General features: G+C 44.7%; 2 protein-coding genes across 2 annotated transcripts in view; one reads left to right on the top strand and one right to left on the bottom strand.

The window, feature by feature from the left end:
• The window catches only part of CEP162 (centrosomal protein 162), a 48,145-nt gene extending 37,743 nt beyond the window's left edge, over window positions 1-10,402 (top strand). Inside the window, exons 23-28 of the mRNA XM_056856328.1 lie at window positions 773-1,003; window positions 2,278-2,942; window positions 4,698-4,839; window positions 5,671-5,769; window positions 7,235-7,369; window positions 10,185-10,402. Coding sequence (XP_056712306.1) covers window positions 773-1,003; window positions 2,278-2,942; window positions 4,698-4,839; window positions 5,671-5,769; window positions 7,235-7,369; window positions 10,185-10,394 — 1,482 coding nt within the window. The 3' untranslated portion in view covers window positions 10,395-10,402. The remainder of the gene's footprint in view (window positions 1-772; window positions 1,004-2,277; window positions 2,943-4,697; window positions 4,840-5,670; window positions 5,770-7,234; window positions 7,370-10,184) is intronic.
• Window positions 10,403-15,409: 5,007 nt separating this feature from the next.
• On the bottom strand, window positions 15,410-17,436 carry MRAP2 (melanocortin 2 receptor accessory protein 2). Its single transcript, XM_056856330.1, has 3 exons — window positions 17,291-17,436; window positions 16,821-16,920; window positions 15,410-15,803 (listed from the first exon to the last, which is right to left on the bottom strand). The coding sequence occupies exons 1-3, from the start codon at window positions 17,415-17,417 to the stop codon at window positions 15,410-15,412; spliced, it is 621 nt and encodes a 206-aa protein (XP_056712308.1). The 5' UTR covers window positions 17,418-17,436.
• Between the last annotated feature and the right edge of the window lie 2,104 nt (window positions 17,437-19,540).

The following is a 19,540-nucleotide window of genomic DNA, read 5'->3' as shown; positions in this document are numbered from 1 at the left end:
ATTGTGTCCAGAAAGATGAAAAGCACTTAGGTGCTGGGCTATAATGGAAACTTGAGGAATGGTCTGTTAACAATATCTCTGCCAGAAATTTGATGTATTTAATTAAGAGCAGTGGTTAAGAGCGGTAGGCTCTAATCTGGAGAACTGGATTTGATTCCCCACTCCTCCACATGAAGCCAGCTGGGTGACCTTGGGCTAGTCACAGTTCGCTCCGAACTCTCTCAGCCCCACCTACCTCACAGGGTGTCTGTTGTGGGGAGGGGAAGGGAAGGTGATTGTAAGCTAGTTTGATTCTTCCTTAAGTGGTAGAGAAAGTCAGTATATAAAAAACAACTCTTCTTCTAAAATAAAGTGCTATTTTATTAATCAAATGTATAAAATATGCCCATTAGGCTCAAGTTTCTCAAACAACAGCATACGTTCAAACTGCATTTGAAACTGAAGGGACTTTCCAAAGTAATTTGTGACGTGTCCCATGGATGTCTTTGCTGTTGAGGAGGAAAAAGTCAAAAACCCAACTGGGTATGCCCAAGCCCTTCAGCATGCCTTATGTCGCTCTTCAGATCTCAGCTGTATGTTGAGTGTAATGCAGAGAGACTCAAGTGTGAAGCTTTTGCTCTAGACTGAGTCAGCAGAGTTGATCCTGTTTGCCTTTATCAAAACCAGAGCTTTCTCTTCCACTTAAACGCTCTTTTTGAAAGGTTTGGTCTTGATTACTTTCAAATTCTTCTGTTTCAAAACAATTCAGTAAGATATCTCTACTTTTCAACAGGTTAAGGAAATGGAAGGGATTATAAAAAGGAGGCATCCGAATTCTTTGCCAGCTTTGATCTACGCTGCTGCCACAGCCAGTTCTGATGGAGGTGGTGATGCTTCATCAAAAACCAACACCGTTGATTTTCTTGAAAGAAGAGTTAAAAAGTTAGAAGCAGAACTTGAGGATAAAGATGATGATGCTAAGAAAAGTCTCCGAGCTATGGAACAGCAGTTTCAAAAAATAAAGGTGACTTGGGTTTTTCCAGCAAACTTGCTGTGACTGGGATACAAGGGAATCCTTGTGCAAACAGAAGTCAGGAAGTCTCCCCCCCCCCCCATATAAATAACTTGAGTTCATTCTAGGGCCGTGTTGGCGAACCTATGGCACGCGTGCCGAGTCCGGCACGTCGAGCCTTCTCTGTGGGCACGCACGGGGGTGACGGGGGCTTTGAAGGGAGCATGGAGCCATTCAAAGCCCCCCCTTCCCTGGACTCCCCGTCACCCACTTCAAAGCCGCCCCCCTTCCCTGGACTCCCCATGGCGCCCCCCCCCTTGCCGAGCTGGGAGAAAATCTCAGTATTCAGGTTAAATTGCCGTGTTGGCACTTTGCAATAAATAAGTGGGTTTTGGGTTGCAGTCTGGGCACTCAATCTCTAAAAGGTTCACCATCACTGTTCTAGGGTCTTCCAAGTGGTTGCTAATTCCAGAGAAAAAAGTTAAGAATTTGAATTAAAATATCTCCTTTGGCGATACCTCTAGCATGGGTATTTCAGATCTTTATACTGTGTTGGACTCAACAACATGTTTCCACAGGTGGCAGGGCTTCCACTTGTTGAGCATGACTTTCATGGCTCCCCTCTCCTGCTGCAGCCCAAAATGTCCTCCAAAATCCCGCTCAGTGGGGTCCCGTCTCTCCCAGGAGCAGAAATTCAGGAGCCATTTCAGACTACTGGTGGGGGTCAGCAGTGAAAGTCACGCCGCGTGGATAGAAGCACCATTGGCTCGAATTGTTTTCTTCAGCACTTGTATGACTGACATTACTGCAAATTCTCTGCATATTATAAGCAAGCTCCCCTTTCAAAAGTGGTGTTTATTGTAATTCGTCATGATTGGCCAAGCAAAGTGTGAGGTCTAGTTTAATTTACATGTTCAGCCTTTTGTGCGTATTCAGTGTCACCCCTGTCTGTATCTCGATACGGCGGGTGGGGGTGGGCTTAGTATGCACATTTTGGTATACCATTTTCAAAGCAGGCAAGAAAGATGCAAAACATAGTTATTGTTATTTAACTATGTGAAACATAGTTACTCATACATTTTGGCCTATTGAAAAAAATGTTTCAGGTAAAAATAGAAAACCAAAATACAAAAACAGAGAACTAGTTATTCTGTGTTTGAAACAAGACCTCTTGAATCATGTGATTAACTAGACAGTGAATACATTTTGGATTGCTTATACTCTGTAATACATTTCTGAAAGCAGATTCGTGTTTAAGCTTCACTTTCTATTATCTTCCTTTTCAGCATCAGTACGAGAAAAGGGTCAGTGAGCTTGAACAGCTCCTGGCGTATAAGCTGCTGAATGACCCTCAGAAGCTCCAAGACAAGGCAGTCAGCCTAGCGGCACTTGAGGAAGAACTCTGTAGTGTGAACGAGGCCCACCAGACCACAGTGAAAAACCTTCAAGCAGAAATCGATTCCCTTAGAAATCAGATTGCTCAGCTAGAGCTTCAGCAGAAAGTGACGGAGGATGCAGATATACAGTCACTCGAATTCCAGGTGGAGCAGGCTCACGCGAAGGCCAAGTTGGTGAGGCTAAATCAAGACCTGGTTGCTAAAAACAGAGAGATACAAGATCTCACAAAAACTGTAGAGAGACTTCAGAAGGAAAGGAAGTTGATGCTCTCCAGTAAGGATTCAGGTGGCCAAACTGACAGTAAAGAAAGGCCTTCAGGAAACGTGAAAAAAGTGATTTTTGACTCAAAGAACACCGGAAACAAAGAGTTCTTCCCTGGCACTCTTGATGATAAGATATACCAGCCCAGTGCCTTTGCTGATTCTCATATCTCAGAAGTCCTGCAAGAAAACGCCCAGCTGAAAAACAAGCTAGAAAAATTGACCTTGGAACTAAACCAGCAAAGGGTAAAACCTCAAGCAGGACTAGCTAATTCTGAAAGTATCATCTGGAGGTAACTGATGTATTGTCAAACAACTTTGAAATGCCATGAACAAGTGACCCCTTAGTTCAGGATGCTAGTGAATGGCAAGTAGTAGACATGATCTGTAGCTTCATGGGTTTTTATGAAGCATGTATAAAAACAGCAGTTCTCTGCCAATCAGGGCTTCTCTTCATGTTGTGTTGGGTGCAACACCCCAAGCACATAAAGCTCACACTGTCCTTGATATGAGTGGGAAATCCTTGCACACATCCTCTGGTGTGTTGGGAGAATGTGAAGAGTGAGCTGCATTTGTTAATGTGACTTGGAGATTGAGACATATCAACAGCCTTAAACCAAAAACCTGCTAACTCTGAGAATCTACGCCTAATCTAATATCCATCCTAACTCTAAATATATTTACGCATGCAAAAAGTTGTGGCCAGCTTCGCTGTCAGGCCAGGCTCACATAGAGATGCGATAAAGTAGGTGCATGTCACAAGTTGTAGAAGGGTGATCGCTTCCTCTCCAGGCTGTGTCATGCAGAATGGCTGTGAGCAGCATAATATATCTATTTGTGGTTTCAGTCAAGTTAAAAAAAATGTAGAATATGTGTTCTTCATCTTTCCCCCCAATACAGGTATCAAAGGAACTCTTTCATCTCACACCACTTTTCTGATCAAAATTGTACCCCAACCCTGTGCTACTGTTTGCCTCATTGGGGGGTGTAATGTGAATTTGTACCTAACATTCTCAGAAGAGACTGAAATTTGACCTTTCCTTTGGTTTTGCATCTGTTCCCTGACTTCTCTATGGCAGGGGTGGGGAACGTCAGGCCCGGGGGCCATATAAGGCCCGTGAAATCATTTGGTCTGGCCCTTTGTGGGTCCTGGCAGATCTCTAGCTCAGAAGGATCTAAGACTGGTGATCCGCCCCCTCCCGGGGACAGGAATAGCCTCTATTCAAGGTTGATGTGAGTTTGTTTTGCTGAGAGAAGGGACCTCCCCACCCCCACCCACCCCGAGTGTGCCACCCATTGGATGCTTGCCTGTGCCGGAGGGGGGGGTCATCTGGAGCAGCTTGGGGCTTGGTTGGCTAATTTTTAAGTTGATAATTTTGTATGGCCCACGAATGATTTTATGAAAATCCAAATGGCCCGTGGCGGGAAAAAGGTTCCCCACCCCTGCTCTATGGGAGTAGGAATTTGTGTTTTGGTCCTGGAAACTGAGCAGACAGCAGGTCTTTCCAGCTTGTCTCCAGGTAATTGTCGGGAGTTGCGGAACCTCAAAGGCAAAATGCTAAAGGGCACAGTGGTCTGCAATGAAGGGGGCAATTGGGCAACATAACCCCCCCACCCACCCCCACGCACACTTCCCTCATGCACCAATAGAGCCTCTTGTGTCATCAGAGACTGCACCAGTGGAAGAGCAAGGTGGGGTGATGTCGTTCAGTTCCTCTTCCTCAGTGCAGTCCTTCATGCCTTGTGGCATTTTGCACATGAGGTTTTTTGCAAAGCTCCGCATCCGCTCTTCATTGGGGTCAGAATGGGGCAAATGGGAAAGTGCCACAGACAGTTGTACATCAAGAACGGTAATCAGAAGGAAGATTTCCCACCTAACGAAGTAAGAGCGATAAAATCTATCTGGAGTGACAGAAATAAAATGAATGTAGATGTAAAGAAACAAGTGTGTCATTTCTGAAGATTAGGATTGCAAGCTGTAGTTCTTTGAAGCTTCAGGTAAGTGTAACAGATACTTCTTTTTTTTAAAAAGATAATTGCCTTTACAGGACAAAAGAAGACTCAGAAGAGTACATTGCAGCCCTTAAAGCATCACATCAGAAAGAGGTAGAGAAGATTCTTCATCAGCATGCTGTGGAGCACTCTACTTCCAAAGTAGCTCAGTTAAACAGTAAAATTTCAACGCAGGAGGTAAAACATCTACTGCAGTGCTTCAAAAGACTGTATGGCAACTGGGGTGGGTTTCAGGGTTTGGGTGGGCCTTGGGTCCAGGGTTCCCCTCCTGCCACCCCACAGCCCTGTCCCTGCATCCTCGCCCCACTTACTTGCCAGACTTTGCAACACTCATACACTGTCTCAGTGGTGCTGGGTAGCACATGCAGCTGAAAGCGTCGCTGCTGGGAGTGGGAACCATGTACCTCCTGCAAGCCTTTCCCTTGGCAGTCATGGGCACTGTGCACAGCCAGGACTGTGGGTGGAGGGATCGGGTGGGGGAGGGAAGCAGGGGGGTTAGCAGCAACAGCAGAGGGCTTCACTGGAAACCCCAGACCTCAGCAGCTGCCCCTTCTCAGAGTATGCTGCATGCCTACGTGGTTCCTGATGGTCCCTTTTCCTCCAGTCTTAAAACACTTTGTAGCACTGGCTTCATTTTTTCTAGCTGGGTGTTTTGCCTCTGAAATGTAATCCAGTGCAGTAGTAAATAAAATTTGTGAAGGAAGCCAGCTACCCATGCTCACTTGGGAGATTATAAGTCTGCTGCCTACAGATGAAGAAGATTCAAGTCCAGGCAATAAATATGTAACTCCAGCTCCTCTACAGAGATGGTGGCCATCATTACCATTATAGTCCCTAGCTGCACTACGGTTTTAACTCTCCTTTTTGTCTTTTTTCAGAGTTTAGTAATGGGGAACATCTTTCATGAAGTACCGTAGTATTCCTTTTCTTAGCAAGATTCAGGGAGAGGCTTTCAGGTGGAATGTTCAGATAATGAGTTTAATGAACAGTGATTAAATCTTTCTGCAGGTTTTGATAAAACATCTTCAGGAGCAACTGCACAAGTTGCGGAGAGATCAAGAAGCCCTTACAGTTTCACAGATGCGAGAGGAAATTCTTCAAAAAGAAGTGAGTGGAAAATAGAGTATTTCAAAGCATTGTAGGAATTTGATTACAAAATGGCACCTTTTGTGATTGCATTTTGTACCCAATATGCTTTGTAACTCACATCACGTGAAAGCTAGTAATGTGCCTGTCCAATATGTAAAAGCCCTGTGTTATAATTTTAAATAGAGCTTGAAAGACAGCTTACTTGCTTGTGTTTGTATCTTGGCCCTTCCTTCATGGAGAGGGGACTTCCAGGTGCCCTCCTATTCAGGAAGAAGCCAGACCCCAGGGGGGGAAGTGCCATATGCCCTAAGAACATAAGAAAGGCCCTGCTGGATCAGACCAAGGCCCATCAAGTCCAGCAATCTGTTCACACAGTGGCCAACCAGGTGCCTCTAGTAAGCCACTAACAAGACGAGTACAGCAGCACCATCCTGCCTGTGTTCCACTGCACTTAAAATAATAGGCATGCTCCTCTGATACTATAGAGAATAGGTATGCAGCATGACTAGTCTTACCAGAGGCAGAATGTCGCAGCAAGGTGCAGCAGCTGAATCTTGCTCAGATGCATTCTTCGTCAGTTCTCTGACAAGGCTTAAAATATATATATAATATGAAATATAATTGAGAACTTCAGGGACTGTAGCATTTCAGGCTACATGTAGAAAATTGCATATTGGAATGGTTCCTCATGGCAAAAAGCTCCCTGTTTACTAGGTATAATCCAGGGAGCCTTTTGCCCTCAGCTTCATCTCTTAGTGATTAAACTGTAACAAATAGTAATAAGTATATATATTCCCCCACTTTTGATATGAACAGGTGGGCAAGCATATAAATGCGCATGACTCTTCTCTCCGCCTCATTTGGGTCCAGTTGCTTGGGGTGCCAGATCAACAGGGCTCCATTTTAATCCGATATTGTGGTACTGAATGTTTTCTGATAATTCAGTGAACCAAACATGAAGGTAATATTAGGATGTGGGGATCCTGGACGCCAGAAACCTGATGCTGGTGTCTAAGAATCTGAAGTCAAGGCTCATATTACTTCTTCATACCCTCAGGAAATCCTGACAGCTTTCCATCCTGTGCCACACAGTGAAATGATGGCAGGTCCATGAGTGGCTGAATACACACTGGCTTTGGATACCAGTTGCTGGGGGGGGGGGGCAAAACCAGGTAGATACTTTGCGTCTGTATTCTAGTTATAGGCCTTCTGGGAGCATCTGCTTGGCCGCTCTGTGAAGCAAGATGCTGAATTAGATGAACCATTGATCTGATGTGGCAGGACTCTCCTTACGGCCTTCTGAGTTTGGTAGACCCCACTTAGTTGTTTTCTGTTTTGACAGAAATGTTATGTTCTTTGAATTTCATTTGGGAAGCTAGGACTGGTACCACCGCCTGGATATGCATACTTGCACCTGTCGTTGCTGATGTGATTGAGCATGCTCAGAGGAGCCTATTAACACAAGTAAAACATCACATTTTAGATGGGGAAATTGTTAGAAGAACTCAGAGAAGCTAAAGAGAGCCAGAGACCAGAAATGAAACACTTTGTGTGCCTGGAAAGGAAGATCAAACAGATGGAAGCCAGATATGAACAAAGAGAACAAGAACTGCAGAAGGTAAATAAAATGGCAAACTGTTGTCTGAAAAAGTGAGCGTTGCTATCACATGGCAGGATCCAACCAGTGAGCTTCAAAATCTGACAGTCTTGGCCTTTCAGTTTATTTGTGTGTTTGTAACAAAATGGAACAGGCAGGACCAGAGCTGGTGCCAGCCAGAAAGCCTGTGGAATAAGCTGTTGTTTAAGAAACCTCTGCAGCAACCTGGGTTGCCTAGGTTGCAGGTGAGCTGGTGGAGATCAGAGTACTGGTGAGTGGCATTGCATGCACAGCTCCCAGAAGTCAAGATCTTGGAAGTGTGATGAGGTTTTCCTTGCAAACCACTGGGCATATGCTAGCTGTGTTGGCCTATTTGAGCTTTGGGGGGATAAGCCCAGATGTGAAAGGTTGGAATATTTGATCACCTGAGGTGGGGAGGGGGGACAGATTTCCTCCCCTCCTAGTCTAAGAACATTTGGAGGGCAGTTGGCAAGAACTTGCCTCAGATGGAGAAATAGGTACCCACACAGGGGTTATAACATACGAAGTGTTCTTTACACGTGTTAAGACTGAACATGCATCACTTGGGAAATTAACTTTGGGATCTTCTGCCTGTGTATACCAGAGTCCCAGTTTGGGGCAGCAGTCCAAAAGAACAAAGGAGAAAATGGCTCTTAAATAGGAAAGACCTTTATTGCACTAGAAGATACAGAATGGAAAAATGCTGAATGGCAAGAATAGTGACCATACAACGAACAAATGCAAAACCGTAATACAAGCCTACCTTCCTATGAGCTGTTTGTTGTTTATTCGAAGAAACCTGGGAAAGGGGGATTTTATTGGAGGAAACCTGGGAAAGGAGTAAGGCAAGCGAGTGGTGCTTTGAGGGAATAAAGGGGAGAAAGGAAATATATGAACCTGATCCTGAAGAGGAAAGTCAGGCAATATTCCAGTGCTGGATTAAGTGATGGAAAGCAGGTCTGGGGATGAAGTTCCAGCATTCACAGAAGGTGAATGTTCAGTGACTTCAGCCGGGTCCAACAGTTTGTTGGGGCAGCTGGTTGGATCCAAGACCAGGTACCCAAACCAGAGGATTTTACACATCTTCAGTTGGATTAGCTGGAAAGGAGGCCAGTGCTTGGGGCAACGTTGGGCTATGGTATGAAATCTGGGAACTTCTAAGGATTATTGAATAATTATTGCTGAGAATGTTGAGAATAAAATACGTTAACAAAATGTATCATGGCTAAGGTGAGGCAGAAGAGGGCATACTCGAATTATGCAGAGAGTGGGGAGTTTGCTGAAGATCAGGAGACTTGCCTATCGTTCCGCACACTAAGTCATTAATTATTAACAAAGTGGATTGAGAACCAGCTCTGGGGTCTGAATAAGGCCATGGTGAATAGCTCTGTAGAGCATTCGGGCAACTGGGCTGCTCCCAGCCAAGACTACCCTGGGGCATCTCTGCCATTTCCAGAAACCCCTGATTTGATATTGAGTAGAATATTTTATCCAGGTCTAAGCAGTTCATAACAGGATAGGGGGGGAGTCACCAAGTATCAGTTGATGTCTTGCCAGTTCTAATGCCATACTTCCTGCAATCCCGCTTCATCTGAGAGTTTCATGGACCCTCAACAAATCTACATGTAACCTGTTACTAGTTATTGTAATATGATCTGGATTATGCAAATTAAGATGTTGGGTGGAACACATAGATGGATTACTATCTCTTAGCTCAAAGTCCTAGCAAATATCTTTCTAGTCCATTCCAACTCTGTAACTGTATATGTTGGTGGTGTAGTATTGTGTATATTGTCTGCATAACTCATCTTGGTGGCTTCTGTGCAGTCCCACATGAAGGAGGGGGACTGCGCATGCGCAGGCCAGCCATGGAGATGACTAGTAAGTTTCTAGAAGAGTTCACTCCAAAGGAGCACTCCCACTCCCTCCGCTAGTGATTAAGCCCTAACGGCTTTTCCCGCTCAAAGTCATGTGATTGAAGGGCGGGGAGCACTCTTCTCTCAGTTCTCTTTCTGCTGCTGCAGTGAGAGGATGTGTTTAGAGCTTCTGCATTTTCTGTCGGCTGTCTGAGGTAGTTTTCTTCTGTCCATGACAGAGTGGTGATTAGAAGCTGGATCTCCCCGATCCTAGTCTGAAATTCTAGCCACTACACCACACTGCTTTCATTGGGTAACTAGCTAATCAGTAGCAAGCAGCTAGGCCTGGGTCAGTAATGTAAGTCATGTGGTATCAAGGCACCCAGTGGTTTCTGCCAGGCCTGGCCCCAATGAGTCAAAACAGCCCTGGAAAGGGCCCTGGCCCTCCCCTTGCCTTTTACTGGTGTAATTGGTTTTTAATGGCTTATTATTATTTTTATTGATTTGAGTGTATTGTGTTGCTGAATTTTTATGTTTTTCGACTGATGACTTAACCGCTCTGAGCCTAGCCTTGGCTGGGAAGAGAGGGAGGTATAAATCAAAAATAATAATCGTAATAATAATAAAAGATGATGATGATGACAGAAACCAAGGCTTGAAGGCTGGCAATACTGTTGTGGTTGTCTAGTAACCCCCACAATAGCTACTGTCGAAGGCATTCATTCTTAAAGCTGTTTCTTTAACAGGTCCCCCCCCCCTATTAATTTTTAAGATTTCAGATTTTGCTGCAAACTTGAACCTTTTTTCAGGTCTGTAGAAAGATCTATTTTGTCTGGTGATGGCTCCAGTCTCTGGGTTTAAGTACACTCAGATTTGGCCATGTTGAGAATTACATATATTGTTTTTGTAGCTTCTAATGGATTTGTGTCTAAACATTAATGTAGTATTCTGCCACACAGGTAATACAGCACACTCGACATATTGCAGAAGTGGAACAAGCCCAGGAAACTGAGAAATGGAGGAAGCTCGCCCTGCTGAAAAATCAAGAGCTGGAGAAATTCCGCATAGAACTGGATTCCATGTTGGATGTTCTGCGGCAACTGCAGAAGCAAGGTGTCATAATTCCTGCGGGAGGCTCAAACATATCTGAAAGTTATTGGAAGATATGAAGCATACAATTTAACAAGGGAAGAGTTTTAATAAAGACAGACACAAACAGAATGTATTCTACAAGGTCATGAGTTCACTTCTTGGATTTCCATTGTACAGATTAATTGATACTTTTGTTGATAGTTTTTGTTACTGAGAGGTGTATTTGGATATTAAACATTAAATACAAATTATAAGTGTTTAACTTGGTTTTATGACAAAAATACCAGTTCTTGAAGGACAAAGTTTTGATGTGATATGCTTAGCTGTATGCAAGAATTGGTGATTGTAAACTATATGGGTTTCAGCTGTCCAAAGCAGAATGTTCACTTTTATCCGTTCTCTCTTCTAAGGCGGGTTGCTGTGCTGCCACCTGGCACCCCCAGGAGCTGTGGGGGCAGGACAAGGGGTGGACATAACGTTGCACGATGCCAGGTAATTTAGGGTTTAAGAATCAGCTGCATAGTTAGACCAGTGAGAAGGGGAATGATTTTGGTGGCAGTGAGCTGAGGTGCGATAAAGGAAGTGCCGGGGGGAGGTTACAATAGTCAAGGAGACCGAACTAGACTATGAACCAGAGTTTTCCCTTAGGGAGTGGAAGAGGAAAGCGTGTCTTGGTGACAGACTAAATATGGGAGCAAGGGAGAAAGAAGAATCAAAGCCAAACATACATGCCAGGTTGTAGGTGGTAATGAGGGAGAGTATATGAGGTGAGAGCACCTTGGGAGGAACTCACATTCGCTGATGATAATATAGGTTAAATAACCAAATAGTATTTCTAGAATCTGTAGGAATTTCCTTTTAAGATAAAGGGTGTTGCAGGTCCTTAAACTAAACTTGTGTGACTGTTAATCTCTTAGCCTTTAGAACAGGGGTCCTCAAACTACGGCCCGCGGGCCAGATCCGGCCTGTCAGGGTCCTGGACCCGGCTCCCTCCGGAGCCGCCGCGCCCGTCCCTTCCCCAAACTAAGGCGGCCGTTCGCCATATAAAGCGGCAGCGGAGCGGCAACACCCGCGCCGACCTGGGAGCCGCCGCCGCCTCTGCGCCTTCCCCGCCGCGGCAGCCCTGAAGAGCCACCACAGCCTTCTTCCTTTCCCCAGGCGCGCACGCGGCTCGGGGAACGGGAGGCGCCGCCTTGGACTGCCATGTGCCCCTCGCCGCCGCTGCTTCTCCTGCCACAGCAGCTGCCACAGCCTGAAGGAGCCATGCCGGGCTGGAAGAAGAACATCCCCGTCTGCCTGCAAGCCAAGCAGGAGCGAGGCGGGCGAGTGAGCACCGGGGGCCCCGCACGGGGGGCTTGGGTAGCGGTGCCTCCGGGGAGGGGAGGGCTGAGAGACCCCGTCTCCTGCCGGCCTCCTCCCACGCCCTTCCCCTCAGGTGCTCTTTGCCAAGCAGGGGGCCAGCCCAGCCCGCCTCCCGCTCCAGGAGGCGGGAAAGGAGGGTGCACGGCGGCGGGGGTCTCTCAGCCCAGCGAAGGGGGGAGTGTCAGCCATGGAGAGGCACCTGGGGGAGGGGCAGCACGTCCTCCTGCCGCAGGTTAACTTTTATTTGCCTGGGCGCCTGGCTGCCTTCCCGTTTGGGCGGAGGGAGGGCTGGCCCCCAACAGTGTTTGAGGGACAGTGAACTGGCCCCGTTTAAAAAGTTTGAGGACCCCTGCTTTAGAAGTTATTGAATCATTAAATCTGGACGTTTTGCTTGGATGATCTGAAGAGTTAAAGTAAATTTAAGAGAAGGGCAAGGTTTATAACAGACTGGAATTGGGTCAAGCAAGGAGGTTCATGGTTAGAAATGTAGTGCTAGGTCCTACTGTTTCTTTTACTTGAGAAGTAGATGACTCTGTATCTGCTCATAATATACAAGCAAAAGTTTAGTAGAGGGAGAATAACCATTCCTGGTTTCTCCTCCAAAGTCTTGAAACTCTTGAATGCTACAAAGCAGTCCTTGCTTCGTTTGTAGAGTTTCACTTTAAATAGAATGGGATTGGGGCTAACGTCCTGAGCACACTGCCCTATGATTACTTCCCATTACGCTCAGTGAAATGTTGATAGAATTGCTGCCTCAGAGTTCATGTGTAATTTACTCAATGAATACAATTTTTCCCCACTGAATATAATAGGACTGCAAGAGAGGAGAAAAACTAGATAGCATTGCTTCCCTTACCTGTCAATTACATGTATAAGTTTAAAGCAGGGGTGGGGAAAAATTTTTCCGCCAAGGGCCATTTGGATATTTATAACATCATTCGCGGGCCATACAAAATTATCAACTTAAAAATTAGCCTACCAAGCCCCAAGCAGGCAGCTGCCCCAGATGACCCCCACACACAGGCAAGCAGGCATCCAACTGGTGGCGCACTCGCCCACCTGGTAGCACAGGATGGGTCTGTTGCACCAGCCGGGCATAGCCGTCCAGCCGCACGCCGGAGTTGCTCCTGCTCTGCATGGTCAGGGCCGGATTGTACTCCTGCTACCTCTCCCTGCAGGGATGAAATGAGAACACACTGGCTAAGAACTCACACACACACACACGCATTCTGGCCTTGCCCCCTTTAACCCCTTTATTGTCGCCACTTCCACCCCCAGCCCTCTTGTAGTACAGAGGGAATACGCTTCTCCATGGCCCGGGTGGGAAAGGGTTAACAGTTTCTTGGGTGGTCCTAGCAGCCCCATAGCTAATGACTCTTCTGCAAGGGGGGGGGAGTTCCTTTTCTCGGCAAAACAAACTCACATCCGCCTTGAATAGAGGCTATTCCTGTCCGTGGGAGGGGACGGGTCGCCAGTCTTAGATCCTTCTGAGCTAGAGATTTGCCAGGACCCACAAAGGGACAGACCAAATGATTTTGCAGGTCTTAAACGGCCCCTGGGCCTGACGTTCCCCACCCCTGGTTTAAAGCAAGGGTCCCCAACCTTTTCATGCTTGCAAGCACCTTTGGAATTCTGACACAAAATGGCTGCTGTAGGAGTTGGAGCCAGCCACAAACTATCAGGGAGTTAGGTTATGCATATATCTAACAGTAACTCATCAACACTTTTTGGCAGAAGCTCTGTTTAACAAGGATGCCTTTTAAAGTGAACAAATTATTTGAAAATATTTTCTTTCAGCACCCAGCTTACCTTCAGTAGCGATGAAGGTTGTTTTGCTATGGTGGCAGTTGCTGCCTAAGAAACTTTTAAAAAATCTGCGCAGCTAATCAGAAGCCCTGCCCTAACCCTGTCCCTTGGTGAGCCAGGTAAGGTGTTGGTGGGTACTAGGCCTCCACAGGTGCCATGTTGGGGACTCCTGCTCCAGCACATCAGGAGTTAGAGCAGCTTGTTTCTTCTTAACAATTGGCCAGAATAATGTTGTGTATTTTATACTTCATTATGGTTCTACACATGCTACAGAAGCTTGCTGGTAAATTCAAGCTAGGTAAGTGGGCAGCGGCATGCCCAGAATCTAGATAAAACCTGGTTTTGGTCAGCCAAATTAATTCCTTCCCAATATCCTCGTTGGGGCCTCAAGTTTTTCCTGACTTGTCTTGCTGACAACTTCATATTCCAGAAAGGCAACAGAGAAACAAGGGGATCTGCTATCTTAGACTTGATTCTCACCAATAGGTGGTTCTGCGCCACAAAGACAGCATGTGAAAGGTACAGAGACTTGATTTAAAAAAAAAATCAGCAAGAACTCAATGTTTCTAGTCGCAGATGGTTCCCATCAGAGGAATAGAGTAAATCTAGAATGTACGCTCTTGGATCAAAAAAATTTTAAAATATGCTCCAGACATCTCATTTTCTCCAAGACAGACCACTACAGCAAGTATAGACTTATTTCATAAGTTACTGGCACAGTTAACATGTCTGAATACCTTTTGTACCCCTAAGACTTCCTGTAACTTTTGTGAATCATTCTAGTCCCTTTTTATCACAGGTGTACTGAGAATAGTCCCAATTCCTCCAGGATCCCTGCAGGCCATACATGCATATACCCATGATCAAGCAAGTATGGCTGTCCCATATTCTGGGACTCTCTAGGCATACATACATGTTCTGTTTTCCTGCGATATGGGAAATGACCCTAAGATTCTGGAAACTGAAGGTGAGTTTTGCCACCTGGCACCATCTCACAAGAAAACCTCTTGGTGTAAAAATTATGCAGAAAAATAAATGTCATTTTGAAGTAATTGGCCCCAACGGACAAGGTGTTACCTGCCAATGAGACATTAGCTGTAGCTAACTGTCCCATTTTTTAATTAATTTTGACAGCATCCAGGCACAACCTGCTGTCTCTGTATTGCAGCCAAAGTGTTTAGGGTATAGATGTCAGCCTGCTTAAGCATCACCACATGCCGGCTAATGAGATTTGTAAAATTCAAACGTACCTTTGCTTTTGGTGACTTTCATATATATAAATCCCAGCATATTCTCATGTTGACCTCATTCCCCAGTATGTTTGGGATTCTTTCCTCATCAAAGTACTGACCTACATTTCTTTATTTGAAAAACATGACAATGACGGAACTGCATGAGCAAGCACTGAAAAGACAATATGAAACATCCCACAGTGCATACACAACATCCATGTTGCATGGAGTCAGTCCACTGTACTCCTGGAACAGCCAATAAAACATAGGATGGGAGACAAAGAAGAGGCATCTGTTTTACTATAGACCCAAAAGATGTAATGCCACAAGACAGGAGCCTCCGCTACTCTAGAGAAACCCTTTGCTCAAGTTAATTCACAGTGGGTAGCCGTGTTAGTCTGTCTGCAGTAGTAGAAAAGGGCAAGAGTCCAGTAGCACCTTAAAGACTAACAAAAATATTTTCTGGTAGGGTATGAGCTTTCGTGAGCCACAGCTCACTTCTTCAGATACCTATCTTCAGATACCTATCTGAAGAAGTATGAGCTTTCGTGAGCCACAGCTCACTTCTTCAGATACCTATCTGAAGAAGTGAGCTGTGGCTCACGAAAGCTCATACCCTACCAGAAAATATTTTTGTTAGTCCTTAAGGTGCTACTGGACTCTTGCCCTTTTCTACCTTTGCTCAAGTGTCTTCAGTTCAGAATCTGGTGTAAAGCTTGACTAACTAGCTTGCTCTCTAAAATGATTGGTGGCTCTGAAATCAGCAGGTCATCTTCACCCAGGGAAGAGTTCTGATCAGTATTCACAAAGTTCGGGATGTTGAACTTTGTGTGGCAACTCAGCTCCTCCTCCTCTCTCCCAGTGTTCCGGGCCACTTCCTGGAAGTGGATGTTACTGTCCAGAACTGGAGCTTTGCAGCATTGTTTGGCCCTGTCCAAGTTCTCAACTTCATTGATGTAGCAGTGGAACAGCAACCTCGATTCTTCAACACCTTGCTGGGAAAAGGTCCGGTCAGAATCCAATGGCCTTCCAAAGTCAGCCACAAAGCTGTTCATGCAGAGTCTTTTCTCAGCGGGATCTGCATTCCTAAAAAGCAAGCAAAGAGTCGATATTACACTGCATAAAATGAATCAAGCTCTACATTTGCCAAAACCACTTCTTCACTCATCTTCATCATTGTGAACAGCCACCCAGAATATCAGGTCACCAAAATTATGCACGAAGGAGGGGTTACATTTTGGTTTTGCTGCCAGTAGCTAGAATTTCAGCTCTTACTATTTAAGTATTCTGTCCTTTGCTTAGTTAAGCGATGGATGTACCTTATTTCATGGACATCATTTCATTTTCAGTTCTAGTTTTAATTAATTGCTTAATAGTTCCGAAATGCCTGTACTGAAATAATATAAAGATCTCATATTGCCGTAATATTTTGGAACATTTATTGTATCAAGTATTTCTGAAAGGGAAGGTCTCAACATGATGTTAAAATGTTTACTCTTTTGGCAATTGTAGATTCTTTATAATTTAAACCAATCATTAATAATGGATTTATGAATTCTTTCCAATTGGTTGTTCTATCCTCAGCAAGTATTAGGAAAAAGATCAAAACTAGCTTCAAACATTGTTTTATACAATTTTAGTTTGGATCAGGTTGCCATGACCCCAAAGTTCATTCCAATAAGCCTTCAGTGAGAGATCTTTTCTTCATAAATATACCCAATTGCTGTTTTTCCCTTAGTTAAAATAGAGAGAGGGGCTTTTGAAGTTCTGGCTCCATAGCAGACTTTGCATGCGAGAAAGAGGTAGGATAGAGTAGCAATAATACAAAGCTACCTCAAATCTCCACTCCCGAAGCAACCGAACATTGTGCATTCACCCCACAAGTCAGCAACCTTGTTCTTTTACTCAGTGAAAAAGCCAGCATTTTCTCAAGCGACGAGATTTGGGGTTGGTGTCTTTTCAGAACAAAGGAGTAGATTTTACAGCATCTAACACATTGTTATGTATAATGTAAGAATGAATGAATTCCAAAGAGCTGTTGCCATGAAGAGTGTCAACTGATCAATGCCAGAGGACTGTGGCCTAGGTATTGGTTGTACTTACTCTTGATGTGGTGCTCCTGTCTTTGTCAACAAGGTCAGTACAAAGAACATAAAAATGACGAAGACAGCAAGGCCAACCCAAAATCCAATCACAATGGAATCTGCAGAGGAAGGAGAGAAACAGGGAAGTTAAATTATGGGTGAAAGTAAAAAAAACTATCAGAATTTTCCCCCCAGTCCTTGAAGAGCTGGTACCACTGGATCAAGTTCCTCAGTTTGGTTGAATAAATTTCAACTAAAAAGTTTTAATTTGATTTTGAATAGATGTGCAATTAATTGTTACTGTTTTGAAATTTTATTGTTATTATCTTCTTTTGTGTATTATGCTTTGGATAGGATAGGATAGGATAGGATAGGATAGGATAGGATAGGATAGGATAGGGGGCGCTGGGGTTGAGTCTGAGGAACCAAGGGGGTGGTGTCCTGAAAAGTTTGGGAACCACTGAATTAAAGCTCTCAGACAATACTTACACTTATGAGCCTTGAGTCCTTCAAATGAAACAGGCCCATATTCATAATATTCATATTCCCAAGTGTAGTCAGGATTAGACAAAGCATGCTGTGATGTTCTGTTGGCAACAAACCGATGTCCAGCCATCTCTAATCTGTTACAAATTTAGAAACGTGAAAACAGATGTTAGCAGGGAAAGCAGTGGCAACCCAGGTTTCCTTTCCATTTTTCTGCTTGCTGTTCAGTAGACCTCTACTCTGTACTCTCTTGTGTTGAACAGCAGCAAGCAGCTGGGCCTAGGTGAGTCATGCACGTCACCTGGTAGCAAGTCACAGGGTGGTTGCTGGGGGGCCTGGCCCCATAGAATGCTCCCTCAAAGGCCAAAAAGACCTGAAAGGGGCCCTCCCCCCCTTTACTGATAGAAACCAAAGCTTCAACTGGCAATTCTCTAGTGATTGCCTAGAAATGGCCACAGAGAGCATTTCTTTCTTAAAACTACAGGCATTGCTTCTACTATTGGGGGGGATCTTTCTGCAACCCTGTGGCTTTTTTCTGGTTTGCAGAAAGACCTGTCTTGAATGTCCATGTCTTCAGTCTCTGTATTTAAGTTTCCACAGATTTGGCCACACTGATATTGAAAATGACATTACTGACCAACATGTTGTGTTTCATGGCCATTTACTACATTTTACAGAAGCAAACCCAAAGCAATTTGCCATTGTGCCTCCAAGCTCACCCTATGCTTCTCCCTTCTTGCTTTGCCAGCCACCTGTGTGAGAGCTGTGACCCACTTTAGGATCCCAGACCCACAATCTAAGCACACCTAGTTCAGGGCCAATATCCATTCAGAGACGTGGCACATTTAATATGTTGTGTGCACGTTTGTTACCATCCTCGTGATCCATTTCTATGTACATGCCAATCTTCATGGGGAGAGGCGGCAGCTCAGTGACAGAGCATATGCTTTGCATGCAGAATGCCCCAGGTTCGATTTCTGGCATCTCTGGTTAAAGGGTAATAACAGCTGGGAAAGCGCTTTTTCTGCCCGGGAGCTGTTGCTCAGAGTGGTCTGACTCTATAAGGCAGATTCATACGTGCGGTATAAAACCACCATCAACCACACTACATGCCAGTTCAAGTATGATAATAGCGCTCCTGAAGCTTCACAGCGGTTTTCATTTTACAGAAACGAGAACTCACACGAAGGTGAGTAGGCTATTTGGTATTCTCTCCCCTTGCTGAACAATCAAGCATACCTGTCACAGCATTAAACAAGAATATGCTGGTTCAGTACTCTAAAAAGAACCAAAAGGTTTTTCACTTTGATAAAGAAGAGTTGGTTTTTATATGCCGACTTTCTCTACCACTTAAGGGAGACTCCAACCGGCTTACAATCACCTTCCCTTCCCCTCCCCACAACAGACTCCCTGTGAGGTAGGTGGGGCTGAGAGAGTGTGACTGGCCCAAGGTCACCCAGCTGGCTTCGTGTGTAGGAGTGGGGAAACAAATCCAGTTCACCAGATTAGCGTCCGCCACTCATGTGGAGGAGTGGGGAATCAAACCCGGTTCTCCAGATCAGAGTCCACTGCTCCAAACCACTGCTCTTAACCACTACACCACGCTGGCTCTCGTGCTTGTAATAAATTTATAATAAATATAAAATGCTTGTAATAATTTCTGTACAGTTTTACTAATAAAAAAAGACTATCCCATCAGCTTTAGAAGTTTCAGTTGGCTCTTATACAGATTTTTTTAAGAAAGGTGATTATGCAAACTGTTTCATTTCTTTCCGGTAGTTTACTTAGATATTAGAGACAAAAACGTGTTGAATTCTCCCCATAGAAATTAATGACATCTGAACCCACCTTGGGTTCTGGGATGCCTAGGAAAAGGCAGATATATCAATATTTTAAACAGATACATTTCAAATAAAGTGTTTAGCCTTCCACTGAAGTGTGTTTGCAAGGTATTTAGCTTCTTTATAGGGCCAATCTTTCCCTTCTCTTCTGAACTACAATCTTCTTATAGCAAGACAACTGTAGATCTGGGTCATTGCCATCCTACACTATACAATATAGTTCGCCCCCCCTTCTGCCAGCACCCTTGTTTTGGTACTGACCGTCCAGCATGATGAAGAGTTCTGGAGAACTCAAAAGCTTCCACACTGTTTTGTAATATTTTGTTTGGCCTTTATGAAAGATATTGAACAATTTTTCGTCTCTGGGCTCTGTAGAACAGTGCAGTTATTTGCATTTTAGCCGTTTATATGG

This window comes from Euleptes europaea, chromosome 10 (genome assembly GCF_029931775.1).
Source record: "Euleptes europaea isolate rEulEur1 chromosome 10, rEulEur1.hap1, whole genome shotgun sequence".
Classification (NCBI taxonomy): Eukaryota; Metazoa; Chordata; class Lepidosauria; order Squamata; family Sphaerodactylidae; genus Euleptes; species Euleptes europaea.
This window is presented reverse-complemented; position numbering and strand designations above follow the sequence as displayed.

Coding starts and splice junctions, on each gene's coding strand:
- MRAP2 (XM_056856330.1), bottom strand. CDS start 17,417: ATGGCTGGACATCGGTTTGTTGCCAACAGAACATCACAGCATGCTTTG. Junction 16,921..17,290: donor AGGACTCAAGGCTCATAAGT/GTAAGTATTGTC, acceptor CTTCCTCTGCAG/ATTCCATTGTGATTGGATTT. Junction 15,804..16,820: donor ACAGGAGCACCACATCAAGA/GTAAGTACAACC, acceptor CTTGCTTTTTAG/GAATGCAGATCCCGCTGAGA.